A 22215-nucleotide genomic window follows, 5' to 3' on the forward strand; every position below is an offset into this window, starting at 1 on the left:
GAGGTCTTCCCCTCATAAGGACACAGGAGAGCCCTGCTGAGTCAGACCAGGGAGGGTCCCTCCAGTCCAGCCCCCTGCCTCACACAGGGGCCAGCCAGTCCCTATGCAGGGCCAGCAACAGGGCAGGGAGGCCGAGGCCTTCCCCTCATAAGGACACAGGAGAGCCCTGCTGGGTCAGAGCAGGGAGGGTCCCTCCAGTCCAGCCTCCAGCCTCACCCAGGGGCCAGCCAGTCCCTCACAGGGCCAGCCACAGGGCAGGGAGGCCGAGGCCTTCCCCTCATAAGGACACAGGAGAGCCCTGCTGGGTCAGACCAGGGAGGGTCCCTCCAGGCCAGCCTCCTGCCTCACCCAGGGGCCAGCCAGTCCCTCTGCAGGGCCAGCCACAGGGCAGGGAGGCCGAGGCCTTCCCCTCAGAAGGACACAGGAGAGCCCTGCTGGGTCAGACCAGGGAGGGTCCCTCCAGTCCAGCCCCCTGCCTCACACAGGGGCCAGCCAGTCCCTCTGCAGGGCCAGCAACAGGGCAGGGAGGCCGAGGTCTTCCCCTCATAAGGACACAGGAGAGCCCTGCTGAGTCAGACCAGGGAGGGTCCCTCCAGTCCAGCCCCCTGCCTCACACAGGGGCCAGCCAGTCCCTCTGCAGGGCCAGCCACAGGGCAGGGAGGCCGAGGCCTTCCCCTCATAAGGACACAGGAGAGCCCTGCTGGGTCAGGCCAGGGAGGGTCCCTCCAGTCCAGCCTCCTGCCTCACACAGGGGCCAGCCAGTCCCTCACAGGGCCAGCCACAGGGCAGGGAGGCCGAGGCCTTCCCCTCATAAGGACACAGGAGAGCCCTGCTGGGTCAGACCAGGGAGGGTCCCTCCAGGCCAGCCTCCTGCCTCACCCAGGGGCCAGCCAGTCCCTCTGCAGGGCCAGCCACAGGGCAGGGAGGCCGAGGCCTTCCCCTCATAAGGACACAGGAGAGCCCTGCTGGGTCAGACCAGGGAGGGTCCCTCCAGTCCAGCCCCCTGCCTCACACAGGGGCCAGCCAGTCCCTCTGCAGGGCCAGCAACAGGGCAGGGAGGCCGAGGCCTTCCCCTCATAAGGACACAGGAGAGCCCTGCTGGGTCAGAGCAGGGAGGGTCCCTCCAGTCCAGCCTCCAGCCTCACCCAGGGGCCAGCCAGTCCCCCTGCAGGGCCAGCCACAGGGCAGGGAGGCCGAGGCCTTCCCCTCATAAGGACACAGGAGAGCCCTGCTGGGTCAGGCCAGGGAGGGTCCCTCCAGTCCAGCCTCCTGCCTCACACAGGGGCCAGCCAGTCCCTCACAGGGCCAGCCACAGGGCAGGGAGGCCGAGGCCTTCCCCTCATAAGGACACAGGAGAGCCCTGCTGGGTCAGACCAGGGAGGGTCCCTCCAGGCCAGCCTCCTGCCTCACCCAGGGGCCAGCCAGTCCCTCTGCAGGGCCAGCCACAGGGCAGGGAGGCCGAGGCCTTCCCCTCAGAAGGACACAGGAGAGCCCTGCTGGGTCAGACCAGGGAGGGTCCCTCCAGTCCAGCCCCCTGCCTCACACAGGGGCCAGCCAGTCCCTCTGCAGGGCCAGCAACAGGGCAGGGAGGCCGAGGTCTTCCCCTCATAAGGACACAGGAGAGCCCTGCTGAGTCAGACCAGGGAGGGTCCCTCCAGTCCAGCCCCCTGCCTCACACAGGGGCCAGCCAGTCCCTCTGCAGGGCCAGCCACAGGGCAGGGAGGCCGAGGCCTTCCCCTCATAAGGACACAGGAGAGCCCTGCTGGGTCAGACCAGGGAGGGTCCCTCCAGTCCAGCCTCCTGCCTCACACAGGGGCCAGCCAGTCCCTCTGCAGGGCCAGCCACAGGGCAGGGAGGCCGAGGCCTTCCCCTCATAAGGACACAGGAGAGCCCTGCTGGGTCAGACCAGGGAGGGTCCCTCCAGTCCAGCCCCCTGCCTCACACAGGGGCCAGCCAGTCCCTCTGCAGGGCCAGCAACAGGGCAGGGAGGCCGAGGCCTTCCCCTCATAAGGACACAGGAGAGCCCTGCTGAGTCAGACCAGGGAGGGTCCCTCCAGTCCAGCCCCCTGCCTCACACAGGGGCCAGCCAGTCCCTCTGCAGGGCCAGCAACAGGGCAGGGAGGCCGAGGCCTTCCCCTCATAAGGACACAGGAGAGCCCTGCTGGGTCAGACCAGGGAGGGTCCCTCCAGTCCAGCCTCCTGCCTCACCCAGGGGCCAGCCAGTCCCTCTGCAGGGCCAGCCACAGGGCAGGGAGGCCGAGGCCTTCCCCTCGTAAGGACACAGGAGAGCCCTGCTGGGTCAGACCAGGGAGGGTCCCTCCAGTCCAGCCTCACCCAGGGGCCAGCCAGTCCCTCTGCAGGGCCAGCAACAGGGCAGAGAGGCCGAGGCCTTCCCCTCATAAGGACACAGGAGAGCCCTGCTGGGTCAGACCAGGGAGGGTCCCTCCAGTCCAGCCTCCTGCCTCACCCAGGGGCCAGCCAGTCCCTCTGCAGGGCCAGCAACAGGGCAGAGAGGCCGAGGCCTTCCCCTCATAAGGACACAGGAGAGCCCTGCTGGGTCAGACCAGGGAGGGTCCCTCCAGTCCAGCCTCCTGCCTCACCCAGGGGCCAGCCAGTCCCTCTGCAGGGCCAGCAATTGGGCAGGGAGGCCGAGGCCTTCCCCTCATAAGGACACAGGAGAGCCCTGCTGGGTCAGACCAGGGAGGGTCCCTCCAGTCCAGCCTCCTGCCTCACCCAGGGGCCAGCCAGTCCCCCTGCAGGGCCAGCCACAGGGCAGGGAGGCCGAGGCCTTCCCCTCATAAGGACACAGGAGAGCCCTGCTGGGTCAGACCAGGGAGGGTCCATCCAGTCCACCCTCCTGCCTCACCCAGGGGCCAGCCAGTCCCCCTGCAGGGCCTGCAACAGGGCAGAGAGGCCGAGGCCTTCCCCTCATAAGGACACAGGAGAGCCCTGCTGGGTCAGACCAGGGAGGGTCCCTCCAGTCCAGCCTCCTGCCTCACCCAGGGGCCAGCCAGTCCCTCTGCAGGGCCAGCAATTGGGCAGGGAGGCCGAGGCCTTCCCCTCATAAGGACACAGGAGAGCCCTGCTGGGTCAGACCAGGGAGGGTCCCTCCAGTCCAGCCTCCTGCCTCACCCAGGGGCCAGCCAGTCCCCCTGCAGGGCCAGCCACAGGGCAGGGAGGCCGAGGCCTTCCCCTCATAAGGACACAGGAGAGCCCTGCTGGGTCAGACCAGGGAGGGTCCATCCAGTCCACCCTCCTGCCTCACCCAGGGGCCAGCCAGTCCCTCTGCAGGGCCAGCAACAGGGCAGGGAGGCCGAGGCCTTCCCCTCATAAGGACACCGGAGAGCCCTGCTGGGTCAGACCAGGGAGGGTCCCTCCAGGCCAGCCTCCTGCCTCACCCAGGGGCCAGCCTGTCCCTCTGCAGGGCCAGCCACAGGGCAGGGAGGCCGAGGCCTTCCCCTCATAAGGACACAGGAGAGCCCTGCTGGGTCAGACCAGGGAGGGTCCCTCCAGTCCAGCCTCCTGCCTCACACAGTGGTCAACCACTTCTTCTGAAGGGCCCGCTACAGGGCAGAGGGAGGCCAAGGCCTTCCCCTGATGTTGCCTCCTGGCACTGAGATTCAAAGGTTTCCTACCTCTGAATATGAGACTCAGTTCAACCATCCTGGCTGTAGGCCCCAAAAGGCTTCTCTTCCACAAATCTCTAATCCCGTTTTAAATTCCATATTCCCATGGCCATCACTATATTCTCTGACAGAGAGTTCTACACCACCTGAGATCTTGTAAAAAGGTAAAGGTAAAGGTATCCCCTGTGCAAGCACCAGGTCATGTCTGACCCTTGGGGTGACGCCCTCCAGCGTTTTCATGGCAGACTCAATACGGGGTGGTTTGCCAGTGCCTTCCCCAGTCATGACCGTTTACCCCCCAGCAAGCTGGATACTCGTTTTACCGACCTCGGAACGATGGAAGGCTGAGTCAACCTTGAGCCGGCTGCTGGGATCGAACTCCCAGCCTCATGGGCAGAGATTCAGACTGCATGTCGCTGCCTTCCCACTCTGCGCCACAAGAGGCTCTATAGAGCTTGTACCTGAAGCAAAACGTGTCCTACCCTCCAGTGACTGAAGTCCCGAATTCTTCCTTTTCTTTTAATTAAGCATCAGTGTTTGAAGCTTGAGTGTGCTGAGAAGAAGGCTCCTGAAATCCACCACCTCCCCGTGGCAGGGCCTCCCCTGGGCTTGCCCTACAGAGACTTTGGTGCCCACCCCAATGAGCATCCCTTACCCGTCTACTTTGCCTTTTGTGCCATCCAGGACTTCTACGTCTGTGTCGTCGGGCAGGCACCAGTTGACGCTGGACTCCTTCGTTTTTCCCGTCTGCCTCGCAGAATCGTAGACGCTCACGCGGCCGACCTGAGTCACCAAGGAGAGAAGAAGAAGAGCTGGGTGTTTACATGCGGCCTCTGTACCCTGCTGTAGGCCCTCCAGAGGACCTGGCTGGGGTCACTGCGTGAGACGGGATGCTGGGCTGGAGGGACCCCTGTTCCGATCCAGTTGGGCTCTTCCAATGTTATCTCTCTCTCTCTCTAAAGAGCCTCTTGATGCAAGTGAAGGAGGAGAGTGCAAAAGCTGGCTTGAAATTCAACATCAAGAAAACGAAGATCATGGCATCCGGCCCTCTCAATTCCTGGCAAATAGATGGGGAAGAAATGGAGATAGTGACAGATTTTATTTTCCTGGGCTCCAAGATCACTGCAGATGGGGACTGCAGCAAAGAAATTAAAAGACGCTTGCTCCTGGGGAGGAAAGCTATGGCAAATCTAGACAGCATCCTAAAAAGCAGAGACGTCACCCTGCGAACAAAAGTGTGTTTAGTCAAGGCTATGGTCTTCCCAGTTGCAATGTATGGCTGCGAAAGTTGGACCATAAGGAAGGCCGAGCGTCAAAGAATTGAGGCTTTTGAACTCTGGTGCTGGAGAAGACTCTTGCGAGTCCCTTGGACTGCAAGGCGAACAAACCGGTCAGTCCTAGAGGAGATCAGCCCTGCCAGATCCTGAAGATGAGACTCAAATACTTTGGCCACCTCATGAGAAGGGCTCCCTGGAGAAGAGCCTAATGCTGGGAGCGATCGAAGGCAAAAGAAGAAGGGGACGACAGAGAATGAGGTGGCTGGATGGAGTCACTGAAGCAGTCGGTGCGAACTTAAATGGACTCCGGGGGATGGTAGAGGACAGGAAGGCCTGGAGGATCATTGTCCATGGGGTCGCGATGGGTCGGACACGACTTCGCAACTAACAACAACATACTGCCCCATTTCCTAGGAACCCGTGGCAGTTCACAGAATGAAACATTAAAACACAATAAAACCCTCATAAAACCCCCGTTACAATAGACAAGCAAGTGGTCGAAAACGTATTTCAACAATCTATCTCGTCCTGCTTCATTCAGAGGGAGGCTGAGTCTTCTTCCCCTAGGAGGGAATAGGTGCAGATCTAACAGACTCTTAACAGACTTTCGGAAGGGGTCCTTGATGGAAACACCAGGAAGTCTTCCCTGGCCTCATCCAAAAGCCTGGCGGAAGAGCTCCGTCTTGCAGGCCCTGCGGAAAGCTGACAATTCCGGCATGGCTCTCAAGGATTGGAGCTGGGACCTTCGACGTGCCAGGCAGAGGATCGACTCCTGAGCCAGAGCATCTCTGGCATCCTCGCCAGGATTTAGGGTTCTGACATGGAAGAGGTACGGGATCTTCTCTTCTTCAGGAAAAATGATAGCCTTAAAGGGGTAGTCAAACTGCAGCCCTCCAGATGTCCATGGACTACAATTCCCAGGAGCCCCTGCCAGCGAATGCTGGCAGGGGCTCCTGGGAATTGTAGTCCATGGACATCTGGAGGGCCGCAGCTTGACTACCCCTACTTTACAACATCCACAGGGCAATTCTTGCTGTGGTCTCTAGCATAGACGGAGGTTGGGGGAACCCCGGAGTTTCTACTGCAGAGCATGTTACCTAACCCAGAAAGAGCAACCAGCGGCTGAAGGTTTTGGGGAAAGGCGAGGCGGTGCCGACAGAGGGAGCACCGAGGACGTACCTCGGGGTGGTTGACACAATACGGCTCCGGGAGCCCCGCCTGGAACGTGGTGCCGTCTCTCGACATGCGGCAGCAGATGGCTCGCGTGAGGTGGCCTTGGCTGTACAGGTAGCCTGGAAGGGAGAGGAGAGGGAGAGAATCTGAGAGGCTGGGAGGAGCTCTTCCGGAGGAGGACGACGGTGACCTGGCCGACTTTGGAGTCATGACCCCTCCCTCCCCATGGTTGGAATGAATTACCGGGTTGGAAGAAAAAGAAGAGTTGGTTCTTATATGCCACTTTTCTCTACCCAGCTTGGTGTAGTGGTTAGGAGTGCGCACTTCTAATCTGGTGAGCTGGGTTTGAATCTGCGCTCCCCCACATGCAGCCAGCTGGGTGACCTTGGGCTAGTCACAGTACTGATAAAACTGTTCTGACCGGGCAGTGATATCAGGGCTCTCTCAGCCTCACCCACCCCACAGGGTGTCTGTTGTGGGGAGAGGAAAGGGAAGGCGATTTTAAGCCGCTTTGAGACTCCTTTGGGTAGAGAAAAGTGGCATATAAGAACCAGCTCTTCTTCTTCTACCCGAAGGAGTCTCTAAGCGACTTACAGTTCACCAGATTAGAAGTCCATACTCCTAACCATTACAACTAAGCTGGCTCTCTTTAGTTGGGGGAACAGAAGACAGTTCGGGACAGTCCTGGAAGGAGAGCTGGTGTTTTATACCACGGTCTTCTCTACCCGAAGGCGTTCCAAAGTGACTTCCAACCACCTTTCCCGTCCTCTCCCCACAACAGACATCCTGTGAGGTAGATGAGGCTGAGATAATTCTAAGAGAACCGCTTTAACAGGACTGTGACTGGCCCTAAGTCACGCAGCTGGCTGCATGTGGAGGAGGGCAGAATCAAACCCAGTTCTCCAGTTCAGACTCCGCCACTCTTTATCCACTACAGCAGTGGTCCCCAACCTTTTTATCACCAGGGACCAGTCAATGCTCGACAATTTTACTGAGGCCCCGGGGGCTGGGGTAGTCTTTTGCAGAGGGACGCTGCCACCGCGGGCCAAGCCCCTGCTCCACTTGCTTTCCCGCCAACATCCTTGACTTCCCGCCACCCACTGGGGGGCGCTGCCAACAGTAGCTGTGCAGTGCCACACCAAGGGGGAGCCCCAGCCATGGCGGCCGCTGAAGACCACCAAAGGTGAGCCGTCGGCAGAGTGGCAGGGCAGCCCCCGGGGGAGCAGCCGAGGAGGAAGACAAGGAGGAGCTGCGGCCTGGCACTGACTGATCCACGGACCGGTCCCGGTCCCTGGACCAGGGGTTGGGGACCACTGCACTACACGACGCTGGCTCTCCAAGCCTAGGAGTGAAACCAGCGGCATCAGTGTCAAGAGAGGTGGAGAAACAGATTCTGCAGCACACCAAGAGGCAAAACAGTCTTCTGTTTCCCCCAACTGAAAACATGCCTATCTACCAAAAGGAAATCCATCTAAACATCCGGAAGACGTTCCTGACAGTTAGAGTGGTTTCTCAGTGGAACAGGCTTCCTCGGGAGGTGGTGGGTTCTCCATGCTTGGAGATTTTTAAACAGAGGCTGGAGAGCCATCTGATGGAGAGGCTGATTCTGTGGAGGTTCAAGGGGGTGGCAGGCTACAGTGGGTGAGCGATAGGGCTGTGAGCATCCTGCATAGTGCAGGGGGTTGGGCCAGATGACCCAGGAGGTCTCTTCCAACTCTATGATTCTACCAGGGTGCCAGAAGCAAAGAAAACAAAGCTGAACTTGAAGGACTAACAATTTCGTGCCTCCCTGCCTCTCCCGGACAGCTTGGTTGCCCCCTGCACCGATAAGCAGCAGCATTTTGTTCCATAGGTACAAACCAAGAGGGGAACGACCGCCCAGTGCCACAACAGAGGGGAAGGGAAGAGCCTCCTACCCAGAGTAAGGGAGCGGAGATAGACCGGCCGCATGAAATGAGACAGCAGCGCCCCCTGCAGGCCCAAGACGTTCCAGCGAAGGATTTTGTCGCTGCAGGACATGGTGCGGAGGCGCTCCCCGTGCTGGATCCCGTCCCACGTTGGCACGATGTCGCTCGATTCCACCGGGATGGTGCCCTCGCCTGGGTCGGAAAGCCAAAGATCAACCAATGCCCCACATCTGAAAGAGCGCATATGTGGCCCCCCCAGATGGACCAGACCGAATACGCTCATGGGGCACTACTCACCGTTCTCCACCTTGGTGCGCAACTTCCCTTGTTTGGGGTTTTCGAACAGCGGCTGGTGTGAGCCTTCCCCCACTGTGTTCGCCTGGTCCGAGCAGGATTTGTCGAAGAGAGCCCCGTCCCCGCAAGGCGCCGTGCTGGAAGAAAGAAACAGGGAAAACGTGGAGTCCCGGCTGAACGGGAGATTGGGCCGTGGAGAGAAGGATGAACTGGGACACACAACTCCCCTCCCCGGAGGCTGGCTCCGAACTGTGGGTGCTCCGTGGGGTGGATAGTGGTAAGAGAGCCAGGTTGGTGTCGTGGTTAGGAGTGCGGACTTCTAATCTGGCATGCCGGGTTTGATTCTGCGCTCCCCCACATGCAGCCATCTGGGTGACCTTGGGCTAGTCACAGCACTGATAAAACTGTTCTGACTGAGCAGTGATATCAGGGCCCTCTCAGCCTCACCTCCCTTACATGGTGTGGGGAGAGGAAAGGGAGGGCAATTATAAGCCGCTTTGAAACTTGTCTGGGTAGAGAAAAGCGGCACCCTCCTACGGAAGCCGTTTGGGGGCAGGTGCTCACCATGCTGCTAAGTGGGCAAGACCGGTTTTGGGCCCCCCTGGGGTTAGGCAGCAGTTAGGCCATTTGCTGGCTTTGGCCCCTCTCCCCCCCCCCCCCACTAGACGCTGATTGGGAGATCGAGTAATCGCCATCATGTTTGTCCCGGTTTTGTTGTATGATTCTGTCATTCTGTTTTTAATGGGGTTTTATGGGGAGGTTTATTGGACATTTTGTCACCCTGTCACGAGCTGAATCTTGATCTAGCTGAAGAGAAATGGGTCCCCAAAACTCCTCCCCCGCCCCCAAATGTTGTTAGTCTTAAAGGTTCTGGACTCCTGCTCTTTTCTACTGTACTTCCCATCCAATTCCAACGCACTTTAGTGATCATAGGCAAGTGTATCTCCCACCCACCCCCTTCATACAGGAAAATCCCATTGCAGAATGCCTGGAAAGGACATTCTTCATTATTATTATCATCATCATAATTATTATTTAATTTTTAGACCGCCCTTCTCCGAATAGGTCTCAGGGCGGTTTACAACATAAACAGTTCAAACACAATAAAATCCCCATAAAACCCCCAATTTACGTCAAACAACATGTCACATATATAACATATAAGAGGCGGTGGTCACAATTCTAATCCTATTTACCCGACTTCCCCCAAGTCCAGCCTGGTGGGGAGAATAATATTCAGAAGAGGGTGGCGCCAATGCAATAGATCTAACAATGATCTCGATGCTAGAGATTTCAATATTGGAGGGGATCCTCCGATGGATTAATGGGAGAGCTGCCCTGGCCTCAACCATATGCATGCGTGAAAGGGCCATTAAGAAGGCTCAATCTCGACGCTCCACTCACCCACCCACCCCCCAATCTGTGAGGGGGCAACTGCTAAAAGGACCGCGCTGCACATGGTACGGACCTGATATAGAGGTGGAAGGTGATGTCGTCTTTGATCTTCAGCTTGTCGTCTTCTGCTGGCTCAAAAATGCTGTCTTTGGGGGCGGAGGGGTCGTACTTCATGAGCTCACTGTACAGAAACCTGCAAGAGAACCCCAGAGATGCTGGATCACTGTGGGCAAGATTCGTCTGGAAGTTTGGCACTCTACTCCTAAGTCTCAACTTAAGCAATGGCTGGACAGATACTGATCCTGGACGCTTGAGGCTGAACCCACGCTGAGCAGGGGGGCAGGACGAGATGGCCTGTGTGGCCCCTTCCAACTCTATGGTCCTGTGATTCTATCAGCTGGACAGATACCCTGGATGCTTTGTGACCACCCTCCCATGTACCAACCTCAGCGCATCCTGCTTAGCTCCAGAGATATAACCACACCAAGATGGATTGAGCTAACCAGGTCCTAACCCCCAGCAATTCACGAATTGTTAGAGAGCCAGGATGATGTAGTGGTTAAGAACAGCAGCTTCTAATCTGGCAAGCCAGGATTGATTCCCCACTTCTCCTCCACCTGCAGCCAGCTGGGTGACTTTGGGCCAGTCACAGCACTGATAGAGCTGTTCTGACCAAGCAGTAATCTCAGGGCTCTCTCAGCCTCGTAGGGGAGAGGAAAGGGAAGGTGCTTTGAGACTCCTCCTTGTTGCGAAAAGCAGCATATAAAAACCAACTCTTCTTCCAGTTTGGTGTAGTGGTTAGGAGTGTGGACTTCTAATCTGGCATGCCGGGTTCGATTCTGCACTCCCTCACATGCAGCCAGCTGGGTGACCTTGGGCTCGCCACGGCACTGATAAAACTGCTCTGACCGGGCAGTGATATCAGGGCTCTCTCAGCCTCACCCACCCCACAGGGTGTCTGTTGTGGGGAGAGGAATGGGAAGGCGACTGTAAGCCGCTTTGAGCCTCCTTCGGGTAGGGAAAAGCGGCATATAAGAACCAACTCTTCTTCTTCTTCTTCTTTGTTATTGTTATGACTTGGCATTTGTTAGTAAAGCAACTGCTTGGGGAAGGACAGTTCACGGATACCATCGAACCTTGGTGGAGTGGTTAAGAGCGGCAGCTCCTAATCTGGTGAGCTGGGCTTGATTCCCCACTCCCCCCCCCTCATGCAGCCAGCTAGATGACCTTGGGCATCGCAGCTCTCTCAGAGCTGTTCTCTTTGTCCACTCAATCCACCCCGTCCATAATTTTACAAACCCCTTCCTTGGTGAGCTCCCCCTCACGGGCAGTCTTCAAGCAAAGGTTGGATACACACTTTTCTTGGATGCTTTAGGATGCTTTGGGCTGAGCCTGCGTTGAGCAGGGGGTTGGACTAGATGGCCTGTGTGGCCCCTTCCAACTCTATGATTCTTGCCCCCGACTCTGAAGTCCCCAACTCTTCAGCCTCACCTGAGAGGGAAGGGGCTGCAACCCCCCACATCGTCTTAGTTGCCCCCTCCTCACCTTATGAAGCCCCTTCTGGAAATGATCTCTGCGTGGCAGTCGTTCACCGTCTCCCCTTTCAGGCTCAGCTCCTCCCCTTTCACGCAGCGATTGCCTGGAGGACGCAGAAAGGAAGGAAATGAGAAAAGACAGCTGGCAGGATACCTCGCACCGGAGGTTTTAAGCACATCTCTGCAACGGGACGAGATTTGTTCACTGGGGAGGGGGAGCCGTCGGCCTTACCTGTCCCGATGCTGACCACAACGCCCAGCCCCTCCTGCCCTCGCCGCATGATGATGGCGGCCAGGATCTTGCGCCCGAGCAGGCTGTGCTGAATGCGCGCTGTGAGCATGTTGAACCGCTGATGGCTCAGCATGGCGATCTGGTCGTGCAGGGTGCTGCCGCTCACAGGGAGCTGCAAGGGACGGGAGAGGAGGAAAGCACGTTGCAGCTGTGCAAGGAACCCGGGACAGGATGGGGGGAGCGGGGAAGCAAGCCAGGTTTCCCCAGATGAGAACCCACCACTCTTATTCACCACTACACGCTCACTCTTTATTTAATCTTGTTTTATTTAGAATTCCTCTCCCGTCCTGCCACTCCTGTGAACCGGCTTGTGGCGGCTAACAAATTATAGAACCCACCTTAAAAACCCTTACATCTAAACACATAACTGATCCAAGACGGTGGCAGCCAACCCTCCCTCCCACAACTCAAACAGACGGATAATACCTCCCGTTCGGGGGGGGGGGGTTAAAGAGAGGCTGTGCTGATCTAATTTGCTCGAGGGGGGGGGGGAGCCCAGGTTTTAACCACCCCGGCCTCAACCAAAGACTTGGCAGAAAAGCAGACTGTGCTGAACTTCGAAAGCTCCATCCGGGAGCTCATTGCTTTAGGATGCTTAGGGCTGATCCTGTGTTGAGCAGGGGTTGGACTAGATGGCCTGTGTGGCCCCTTCCAACTCCATGATTCTATGATTCTATGATCCTGCTTTGAGCAGGGGGTTGGACTAGATGGCCTGTGTGGCCCCTTCCAACTCTATGATTCTATGATTCTATGATCCTGCGTTGAGCAGGGGGTTGGACTAGATGGCCTGTATGGCACCTTCCAACTCTATGATTCTATGATTCTATGATCCTGCGTTGAGCAGGGGGCTGGACTAGATGGCCTGTATGGCCCCTTCCATCTCTATGATTCCAGCAGGTTGGGGCCAGGACGGAAAAGGCCCTGAGGGAAGGTCGCCTGGCCTCGACCCAGGCCAGGGACCGCCAGCAAATTAGCTCCTGCAGGGGACGTAAGCAAGCAAACGACCCCGCAGGTAAGTTGAGCCCAGTCCGCGGATGGCCTTAAAGGAAGATGGCCTTTTGGAGAGAGCGCAGGGGCAGCTGGGGTAAGGGAGGGAGGCTCTGGGAGCAGCACCTCTGTGATGGTCATCCCTTCGAGGTGTTCGGCCTTCTCCGTCTCCCCGATCAGAACTCGGAGCGCTGCGTCGGCCGCCTCCTGCTTGCCCTGCTTCTTGCTGTGCGCCTGGACAGCCGGGAACCAGCGGCCGCCCACTTTGGCTTGGAAGATGAACCTGGCGGGGGAGAGAAGAGACAGTCAAAAGACCTGGCAGGCAGCTGAAATTTGCTGAAGAAAGTCAATGATTAGGTGCAGCTCCCTGGGAACTGCCTGGAGGCATGGGGTGTGTGAAGGCTAAAGAGGAAGATCAGCCAAAGAGACACCAAGTTTCATAGGATCTTAGTGTTGGAAGGGGCCCTACAGACCATCTTGTGCCACCCTGTGCTCAAGGCAGGATCAGCCTCAAGCATCCAGGATAAGGATCTATGCTGCTTGAAGACAGAGGACAGCCATGTTGGTCTGCAGTAAGAAGAGCTGGAATGGAGTCAGGTAGCCCTGAGATTACTGAAGAAGAAGAGTTGGTTCTTATTTGCCACTTTTCTCTCCCGAAAGAGTCCCAAAGCGGCTTCCAGTCACCTTCCCTTTCCTCTCCCCACAACAGACGCCCTGTGAGGGAGGGGAGGCTAAGAGAGCCCTGAGATTACTGAAGGAGAAGAAGGGTTGGTACTTATATGCCGCTTTTCTCTCCCCTAAGGAGTTTCAAAGCGGCATACAATCACCTTCCCTTTCTCCTCCCCACAACAGACACCCTGTGAGGGAGGTGACGCTGAGGGAGCCTTGATATTACTGAAGAAGAAGAAGAGTTGGTTCTTATATGCCGCTTTTCTGTACCCGAAGGAGTCTCAAAGAGGCTTACATTCACCTTCCCTTTCCTCTCCCCACAACAGACACCCTGTGAGGGAGGAGAGGCTGAGAGAACCCTGAGATTACTGAAGGAGAAGAAGAGTTGGTACTTATATGCCGCTTTTCTCTCCCCAAAAGAGTTTCAAAGCAGCGTACAATCACCTTCCCTTTCTCCTCCCCACAGCAGACACCCTGTGAGGGAGGTGACGCTGAGGGAGCCTTGATATTACTGAAGAAGAAGAAGAGTTGGTTCTTATATGCCGCTTTTCTGTACCCGGAGGAGTCTCAAAGAGGCTTACATTCACCTTCCCTTTCCTCTCCCCACAACAGACACCCTGTGAGGGAGGAGAGGCTGAGAGAGCCCTGAGATTACTGAAGAAGAAGAAGAAGAGTTGGTTCTTATATGCCGCTTTTCACTGCCCGAAGGAGTCTCCAAGCGGCTTGCAGTCGCCTTCCCTTTCCTCTCCCCACAACAGACACCCTGTGAGGTGGGTGAGGCTGAGAGAGCCCTGAGATTACTGAAGGAGAAGAAGAGTTGGTACTTATATGCACTTTTCTCTACCTAAAGGAATTTCAAAGCGGCATACAATCACCTTCCCTTTCTCCTCCCCACAACAGACACCCTGTGAGGGAGGTGACGCTGAGGGAGCCTTGATATTACTGAAGAAGAAGAAGAGGAGTTGGTTCTTATATGCCGCTTTTCTGTACCCGAAGGAGTCTCAAAGCAGCTTGCTTTCCTCTCCCCACAACAGACACCCTGTGATGGAGGTGAGGGAACTGGGATTGGCCCAAGGTCACCCAGCTGGCTGCATGTGGAGCAGGAGTGACGGATCCGACCCAGAGAGCACCGCTCTTAACCACAACACTAAAATGGCTTTGAATCACTACCCTATCACACACATACCTGGGGGGAAAATAACCCCCTGAGGCCGCCGCGGATAGGAAAGACTTTTACCCAAGACCCCCACTCCCAGTTAGCGGATGTTGAGCATCAGACCTGAAGGAGACAACGATCTGATTTCTATATTCCCGGGACAGCACAGAGCACTCACTTGGGATCGTGGGGCGGTCCCGTCTGCTCAATTAGCTTGAACTCAGCTGCAAAGCCGTTGGCCCGGGCGTACTCCAGCAGGCCGCTTACAGGGTTGGAATTCAGGTACTTAATCAGCTCTCCGACGCCTTTCGCACTCGCGGCCTTTGTCTCGTCCGAATTCAGAGCCTGGCCGCCAGAGCCTTCCGATGGAGGGTCGCCCGGGGTCTCTGCCTGAAGGTCGACCGAAACAGAAAGAGATGGTTACTCGGAGGGCACACAGGAACAAAAAGCAAAAGGGTTTCACCTTCTGACCCCCATCTGGCGGAACGAGCTCCCAGAGGAGATCGGGGCCCTGACGGAACTCGAACAATTCCACAGGGCCTGCAAAAGGGAGCTCCTCCGCCAGGCATTTGGTTACGGTCCAGTTATCCGTATTGTTTTTGTTTTATGTGAACTGCCCTGACCCTTTGGGGAGGGCGGTGTATATAACTATAATAAATAAATAAAATACAACCATAACTAAACAATAAACATTGAAACAACCCCCACTTTGTTCCCTAACTAGCTAACCCACACTAGACCCCATTCGCCATACAGCCAGGAAAGATGTCCCCAAGAGGAGGAACCAAGAGAGGATGGCGTGGGAGCAGAGGAGGCCCCCTCCCCATGATGCCGAGATTTTTCCTGTGTCCTGGCCTCAACCAGAACCCTGGAGGAAGAGCTCCATCTCGAAGGCCCTGTGGAACCGCGCTAGTTCTCTATCCATTTTGCATTGGGATATTCATGGTTTGTTGAGGGCGTTTGGATACTTCCTGGGGGGCTAGCTGATGGTCAATGAAAACAGGCCCTCTCTGTATCCTTGCTGTGGCTCTTCTATTACAACATTGTATATGCCCACATCCAGAAATCTACTGCATTGAGTGACGTACAATCCCATCAGCACCTGAATGTATCATGTACAGAAGACATTTGTGCAGGGACGTATTTTTGGAAACAGGGCTGCTGGGTCCCTCCCCGGGTCCCCAGCAAGGGATAGGGGGTAAGGTTGAAAGGTTGGGAAAATTATTGGAGATTTAGGAGAGGACAGAAACATCCGTGGATTACGCCGACATGGAGCAGGGGTGGCCAAACGGTGGCTCTATGGATGTCCATGGACTACAATTACCATGAGCCACTGCCAGTATGCTGGCAGGGGCTCATGGTAATTGTAGTCCACAGAGCCTGGACCTTTTGGTCACCCGTGCCTCCAAAGCATCCACTTTCTCCAGGGAGACTGATCACTGTAACCTGGAGACGAGCTGTCATGTCAGAGAAGCCCCAGATCTCATATATGGAGGCCAACCTCCTTATCTGGAAACCTTTTATCGAGGTTTATCTGCAGTTGCCAGTGTTGTCATTAAAGAAGCATCACAGCAGGTGCGGAAGGAATATTCAGAGACCGGGGGGGGGGGGGGGGGAGGGGAAGGAGAGGCAGACTGACCTGTTCCAACGATCCGCTGGTGTCCCCTGAGAGGCTCTTCATGGCGACCTCGGCTGCCATCTGCTTTGCTCCCTTCTTGCTGTTGGACACCACGGCGGGGAAGACGTTGTCGCCCACCTTCACGCAGTACTTGAACCTGAACGGAGGCCGCAGAGACACAGGAGAGCTCAGAATCACAGAGTTGGAAGGGAACCCATAAGGCTCCCACAGAGGCAGGGAGAGGCTTTGCCCTGAGCATCCCACCCACCCACTCCTGGTTTTCTGCAGACTCTGCTGTCTGTCTCCTGCTAGTTCTGCCCTGCTGCAATCACCCCGATGCTTGGGGGGCAAAACAGTGGGAAAGCTTCTGGAGTTCTGGTGGACCTTCTGGGTTTGGGCCATGGGGAGACACAAAGGGTTGGGTCTGGATGGGCCACTGGATTCAAATCCAGTGAGCGAAGCCTGAGCAAGATTCCCAGCACCACGGAAGTCAAACCGGCCTCAACCAGGGCAGGTTTTTTTTCAGCCCTAGCGGCATGCTCTGATGAAAGAGTTCAGGGCCCCGCAGGACTTTAAACAGTTCCACAGAGTGTTTGAGACTTGCTTTTATTGTTACATAATTTTTAGGAATGATGATTATATCAACTTTATGGAATTTATAACTGTTGTGAGCTCCCTTGAGTGCTCTTGGGAAGGTAAAGGTATCCCCTGTGCAAGCACCGGGTCATGTCTGACCCTTGGGGTGACGCCCTCTAGCGTATTCATGGTAGATTCAATACGGGGTGGTTTGCCATTCCTTTCCCCAGTCATTACCGTTTACCCCCCCTCCCCAGCAAGCTGGGTCCTCATTTTACCGACCTCGGAAGGATGGAAGGCTGAGTCAACCTTGGAATCGAACTCCCAGCCTCATGGTCAGAGCTTCAGACAGCATGTCGGCTGCCTTACCACTCTGCGCCACAAGAGGCCTTTTGCTCTTGGGAAGAGCACCATACAAATGGGGGGAAATAAATAAATCCAACAGGGCTTCTGTGTCGCTCTTAAGGAATCCACCTGATCAAAAGCCAAGTTATTTAACTTTTTCAAAGAGAAAAACGCCAGGAAGTAAGCTCTCTGCTCAAGCCTTCTTTGGAAGTTTTGAAGGAGAGGCTAGGCAGAAATTTGACAGAAATGCCGATTCTGTGAATTTAGGCAGATTGTGAGTGGGTGGGCAGAAGGGACTGTGTCCATGCTTGGCTCTTGTGGCCCTTTCTTCCATGGCCCGGGAAATGCCAATTGTTACCTCCAATTTTTTTCTTTTTTTAGGGGGAAATCTAGAAATGGAATTGTGATCACTGTGAGAGGGCGGGTATTTGTGAGTTTCCGGCATTCTGCAGGGAGCTAAAATGAAGCTCCCCCAACCCCTTCACAAGGCCCTAATAGAGGTGTCTACCAAGCCAACAGCATAATTATTACTATAATTATAAATACTATAACAGCATAATTCATTCATATAATGTAATGGATGATTCAATTTGGAAAGTTAAATTGTTATCGACTGTTATGAATGTAACCTGATTGCACGTACATGGCCTGTTGTCACCCGCCCCTGAGCCGACCAGGAAGGGCGGGCTATAAAAATAAAATAATTATTATTATATTATGATATAGATCAGGGGTCTTCAACCCCCGGTCTGCGGCCCGGTACCTTCAGCGAGAGGGCGGGAAGAGGCAGGCGCGACTGCTGGCACGCCAGCGACGCGCATGCGTGTTTGCGCCACCTGCTGGCGAAAACGCGCACGTGCGGCTGTTCTGCACATGGGTGTTAGCGCCACCTAGTGGCGAAAGCGCACATGCGCGTTTACATGCAGCTGCTGTGGCCAGGCCGCCGCCTCTCTCCCACCCTCGGAGGCGGTCCCCGACTACAAGAAGGTCGGGGACCGCTAATATAGATGACCCCAGAGGTCCCCTTCCAACTCCACGGTCCTGCGATTCTAAGCCTTACTTTGGGTCGTGAGGAGGACCCTCCTGAGAAAGGAGCTGGAATTCGCAGACGTTCCCGGATTTCTGGGCGTATTCCATCAGCGCGCTGATCGGGTTCTTTCCAGAAAGCACATTGGGGGGCGTTATGGCGGGGGGCTCTGGCTCCGGTTGCTCTGGCTGTGCCCAGGGAAAGGGAGAGAGAAAAGAAAAGAGCTTAAGAGGGAGACCCACACGGAAGCTAGTTTTAATGAACATTCATTCTAAGAGTCCTTCAACATGGGGTTTGGTCTCCAGGCAACAGAGATCCTGCCCCCATCAACTCTCTCTCTAGGGGAGGTCAGCAGATCAACAAAGATTTTAGGAAAAATGTATTTCCCCCGACCCGTATTCTCCATGACAAATCCTCCGTACTCCCCATGACACATCCCCAATAAGCTTCAAAGGAAACCCAGGGGTGATCTAGAACAGGGGTAGTCAACCTGTGGTCCTCCAGGTGTCCATGGACTACAAATTCCCATGAGCCCCTGCCAGCATTCGCTGGCAGGGGCTCATGGGAATTGTAGTCCATGGACACCTGGAGGACCACAGGTTGACTACCCCTGATCTAGAATACAAAGAGCGCCAACAGATTATGGTCATCACGACGGGGCAAGCAGGAGGGTGGTCCTTGAGCCTGCCCCCAACCTCCTATGATTTGTGGCCTGAGGGATTAAAAGCTACAAGCACCACAGGGTGGGAATGACCATCTCCTTTCAGTTCCTGGTGACCCTGAACAACAGCTGATGACAGACGGACATGGTGCAGGACACACAACCGAACGATGGTGACCATCAGTGGCACAAAGGGAATGGAAGAGATCTTCCAGCAGCTCAAGGGTCATGGAGGATAAACTGAACCTCCAAGGGTTAGATGCAATCTACCTCTTAACACCAGTTGCAAGAGGGGGCCTTAGGGCTTCTGGCTAAAGCTGGGTAGCCACTGCTGACGACCTAAGCGTTCCACGGTGCTTAAGTGGCTGTTTCAAAGCCCTGCTCTTCGGCCTGAGGGCTCTTTCATGGACAGCCATTCGAAACTGTCTTAAGCAGTTTTTTACACCCTTCCCAGGGTCCTTGGGGGCTTGGTTCCATCTCGCTCATTTCTGTCTCCGCTGTTCTTTATAACTTTATGGTTGCGACTTGGCAGACTGCGTCAAACAGATCTCAAGAGAGGCGGCACATCCACTGGGTTGCTAAGTTCCTGTCCGGATCAGGTTCAAGGTTTTGGTTTTTGACCTTCAAGGCCCTTCGCGGTCTGGGCCCCGCAGATCTGTGGAACCGCCGGTCGCCCTGTGGCCCCCACAGGCCTTTATGTCCTGTGGGAAACTGACTTGTTGGTTATTCCGGGCCCTAGAGAAGCATGCCCGGCCTCGACCAGGGCCAGGGCCTTTTCGGTCCTGGCCCCGACCTGATGGAACGAGCTCCTGGTCGAGCTGCGGGCCCTGCGGGAGCTTTTAGACGGAGCTCTTTTGCCAGGTTTATCATAGAATCATAGAGTTGGAAGGGGCCATACAGGCCATCTAGTCCAACCCCCTGCTCAATGCAGGATCATAGAATCATAGAGTTGGAAGGGGCCACACAGGCCATCTAGTCCAACCCCCTGCTCAACGCAGGATCATAGAATCATAGAGTTGGAAGGGGCCACACAGGCCATCTAGTCCAACCCCCTGCTCAACGCAGGATCATAGAATCATAGAGTTGGAAGGGGCCACACAGGCCATCTAGTCCAACCTCCTGCTCAACGCAGGATCATAGAATCATAGAGTTGGAAGGGGCCATACAGGCCATCTAGTCCAACCCCCTGCTCAACGCAGGATCAGCCCTAAGCATCCTAAAGCATCCAAGAAAAGTGTGTATCCAACCTTTGCTTGGAGACTGCCAGTGAGGGGGAGCTCACCAACTCCTTAGCCAGCCTATTCCACTGCTGAACTACTCTGACTGTGAAAAACTTTTTCCTTATATCTAGCCTATATCGTTTCTGGTTGAGGCTGCGGTGGTGAGAAAGACCTGATTGGGCTCCCGTCCCAATGCCAGCATTATATGGCAAAATGGTCCAATGTGACATCGATGGCCCCTCCTCTTACCCCCTGCTACTAGGCGTATTGGGGGATGGGTGTTGTGTGCTATTCCCGCCATGTTCGTTGGGTTATATTGTATTTTGTGATGTCTTGTTTTAATGGGGTTTTAACAGGGTTTTATGAAGGACCAATGTAACCCGCCACGAGCAGGCTTCGGGAGTGGCAGGGAATAAATCTCATAATAAAATAAAATAATAAAATGTTTCTAGGCAATGAACTAATCGGGGGGGGGGGGGGAGGAGACAGGTTAGATGGCCCCACGAATCACAGAAAAGGAAACAGGCGAGAACCAAAAAGGTTAGGGATGAAGCCAAATACAGAAGCATCTAAGCAATTTAGCCATAGAGCTCCAATCTTTGTAAACCATAGAGGAATATCGATTTGGCACCCACAAAACATCTCAGTGAGTACATCGGGGCCAAGGCCAACGTGTTTAGCCCTAGCGTGTTTTGATTGCACAGGTCTTCATCAGAGGTCAATTCTACAGATGCACACAGATGTCAATAACACCTTTTTAGAATTTTCAACTGGGGCGTGCGTGCAAAAACGTCTTTGACCCGGTATGACTGGTCCTGGTCCTGAAAGGTGTTCTAATTGGCAGAACCCTCAGCCACCCAATATTTCTAATTTGTCCCCTGAGATTTACAGAATCCTGCCGTGTGCTTCTCGGCAAAACGAGAGGTGAATAGATATACTTCTGTGGTTTTTAAGCCGTTGCGCTCCAACAATAAACTGTTTATATTTTCTCCTAAGTTTCTCTAATCTTTTTAGAAGGAGAAGAAGATAAGAATCTTTTGTTCTTTCTTGCTGAGGAGCCCCTATACCTATTTTCTCCTTATTTGTCTATCTATGGCTGTCTCACTCGGTTGCTTTAATACTGGCCCAGCCCAAGGAAACTGAGGGAAGAGACAATATCACCTTCTTATATTCTTCTTATATGCCGCTTTTCTCTACCCGAAGGAAGCTCAAAGCAGCTTACATTCGCCTTCCCTTTCCTCTCCCCACAACAGACACCCTGTGAGGTGGGTGAGGCTGAGAGAGCCCTGATATCTCTGCTTGGTCAGAACAACTTTATCAGCCCAAGGTCACCCAGCTGGTTGCATGTGGGGGAGTGGGGAATCAAACCCGGCATGCCAGATTAGAAGTCTGCACTCCTAACCACTACACAAAAGTGGCTTTTAGAGGGACCCACGGCCTGGTCCGAGGACCCCATCTGCGTTCGGTACGAGCGAAGGAATCGCCTGCTGGGTGCACCCTTGGTTTCCCACCCCGTGTGCTTCGGGCCGCCCCAGAGCTACCTCTTCTTCCTCCTCCTCGTTGAGGGAGCTGTCCTCGTAGAAGGACTTGTGCAGCTCCAAGCCATCCTCTCCCTCGTGCTCGGCTTCGTGCAGCAGGATCTTCATGGCGTTGGCGGCGGCTTCCTGCTTGGCCAGCTTCTTGCTGCCCGCTTCCGCCGGCGGGAAACGACGGCCGTCGATCACGGCCTGGAACTTAAACCTGGAGGGAAAACGGCAAAGGTTAGGCGGACGGGCGGTTCGGACGCCAGCGCTTCCTCTCGGCTGCCCCCTGCCCGAAAATGACTGGAAGGGGCTTTCTTTAGGGATGCCATCCTCCAGGGGGCACCCGGAGAGCTCTCGCCATTGCTGGTGTTCCGCAGGTGACGAAGATCAGATCGCTTGGACAAAAAGGCTGCTCTGGAGGGAGGACGCTAAGGCACTGTTCCCTGCTGAGGTATGTTCCCAAACCGCCCCCTGCCCAAATCTCCAGGTATTTCCCAACCACACAAGTAATGCAATCCCACCCCTCCCCAGCGGTTTTCAACCCGGGGGGGGGGGGGATTCGATCAACCCTTCTCCCAGGGGTCACCACTGTCACTGCGCTGGGAGGTATGGGGAGGCAAGCCCCACCCTAGGCACCATGGATAGAGGGAGACCCACTATGTGAGGCCTTGCCGATGACGACCCGCCAGTGCGTGGCCCCCGTCCACCTCCAAGCCTCGCGTTCGGGTGGCTGTGCACGCAGGCAGGAAGAGGCACAGAGAGGCCTTGCCTGCACCACCTTTAAGCCTCCCACTCAGGTGGCTGCGGGCAGGGGGAACACCCAGGCTTCGTCCACGCTGCCTTCAGGACTCCTACGCAGGTGGCTATGCCAGCAGGTAGGAGAGACACCAATGGGAAGAATGAGGGGAACAGCCCCAGCATTGCCCACGTTGCT

General features: G+C 55.6%; 1 protein-coding gene across 3 annotated transcripts in view; it reads right to left on the minus strand.

The window, feature by feature from the left end:
- Positions 1-22215, minus strand: part of ADAR (adenosine deaminase RNA specific) — a 55071-nt gene that overhangs the window by 5855 nt on the left and 27001 nt on the right. For all 3 annotated transcript variants that reach the window (XM_077321811.1, XM_077321820.1, XM_077321802.1), the window contains exons 3-14: positions 21300-21498; positions 17911-18065; positions 15951-16086; positions 14490-14701; positions 12613-12769; positions 11440-11611; positions 11218-11311; positions 9746-9865; positions 8281-8414; positions 7993-8175; positions 6083-6195; positions 4282-4409 (exon numbers count right to left, since the gene is read on the minus strand). In XM_077321811.1, the coding sequence (XP_077177926.1) occupies positions 4282-4409; positions 6083-6195; positions 7993-8175; positions 8281-8414; positions 9746-9865; positions 11218-11311; positions 11440-11611; positions 12613-12769; positions 14490-14701; positions 15951-16086; positions 17911-18065; positions 21300-21498 (1803 nt within the window). The remainder of the gene's footprint in view (positions 1-4281; positions 4410-6082; positions 6196-7992; positions 8176-8280; positions 8415-9745; positions 9866-11217; positions 11312-11439; positions 11612-12612; positions 12770-14489; positions 14702-15950; positions 16087-17910; positions 18066-21299; positions 21499-22215) is intronic.

The sequence above is a fragment of the Paroedura picta genome, chromosome 1 (genome assembly GCF_049243985.1).
Source record: "Paroedura picta isolate Pp20150507F chromosome 1, Ppicta_v3.0, whole genome shotgun sequence".
Classification (NCBI taxonomy): domain Eukaryota; kingdom Metazoa; phylum Chordata; class Lepidosauria; order Squamata; family Gekkonidae; genus Paroedura; species Paroedura picta.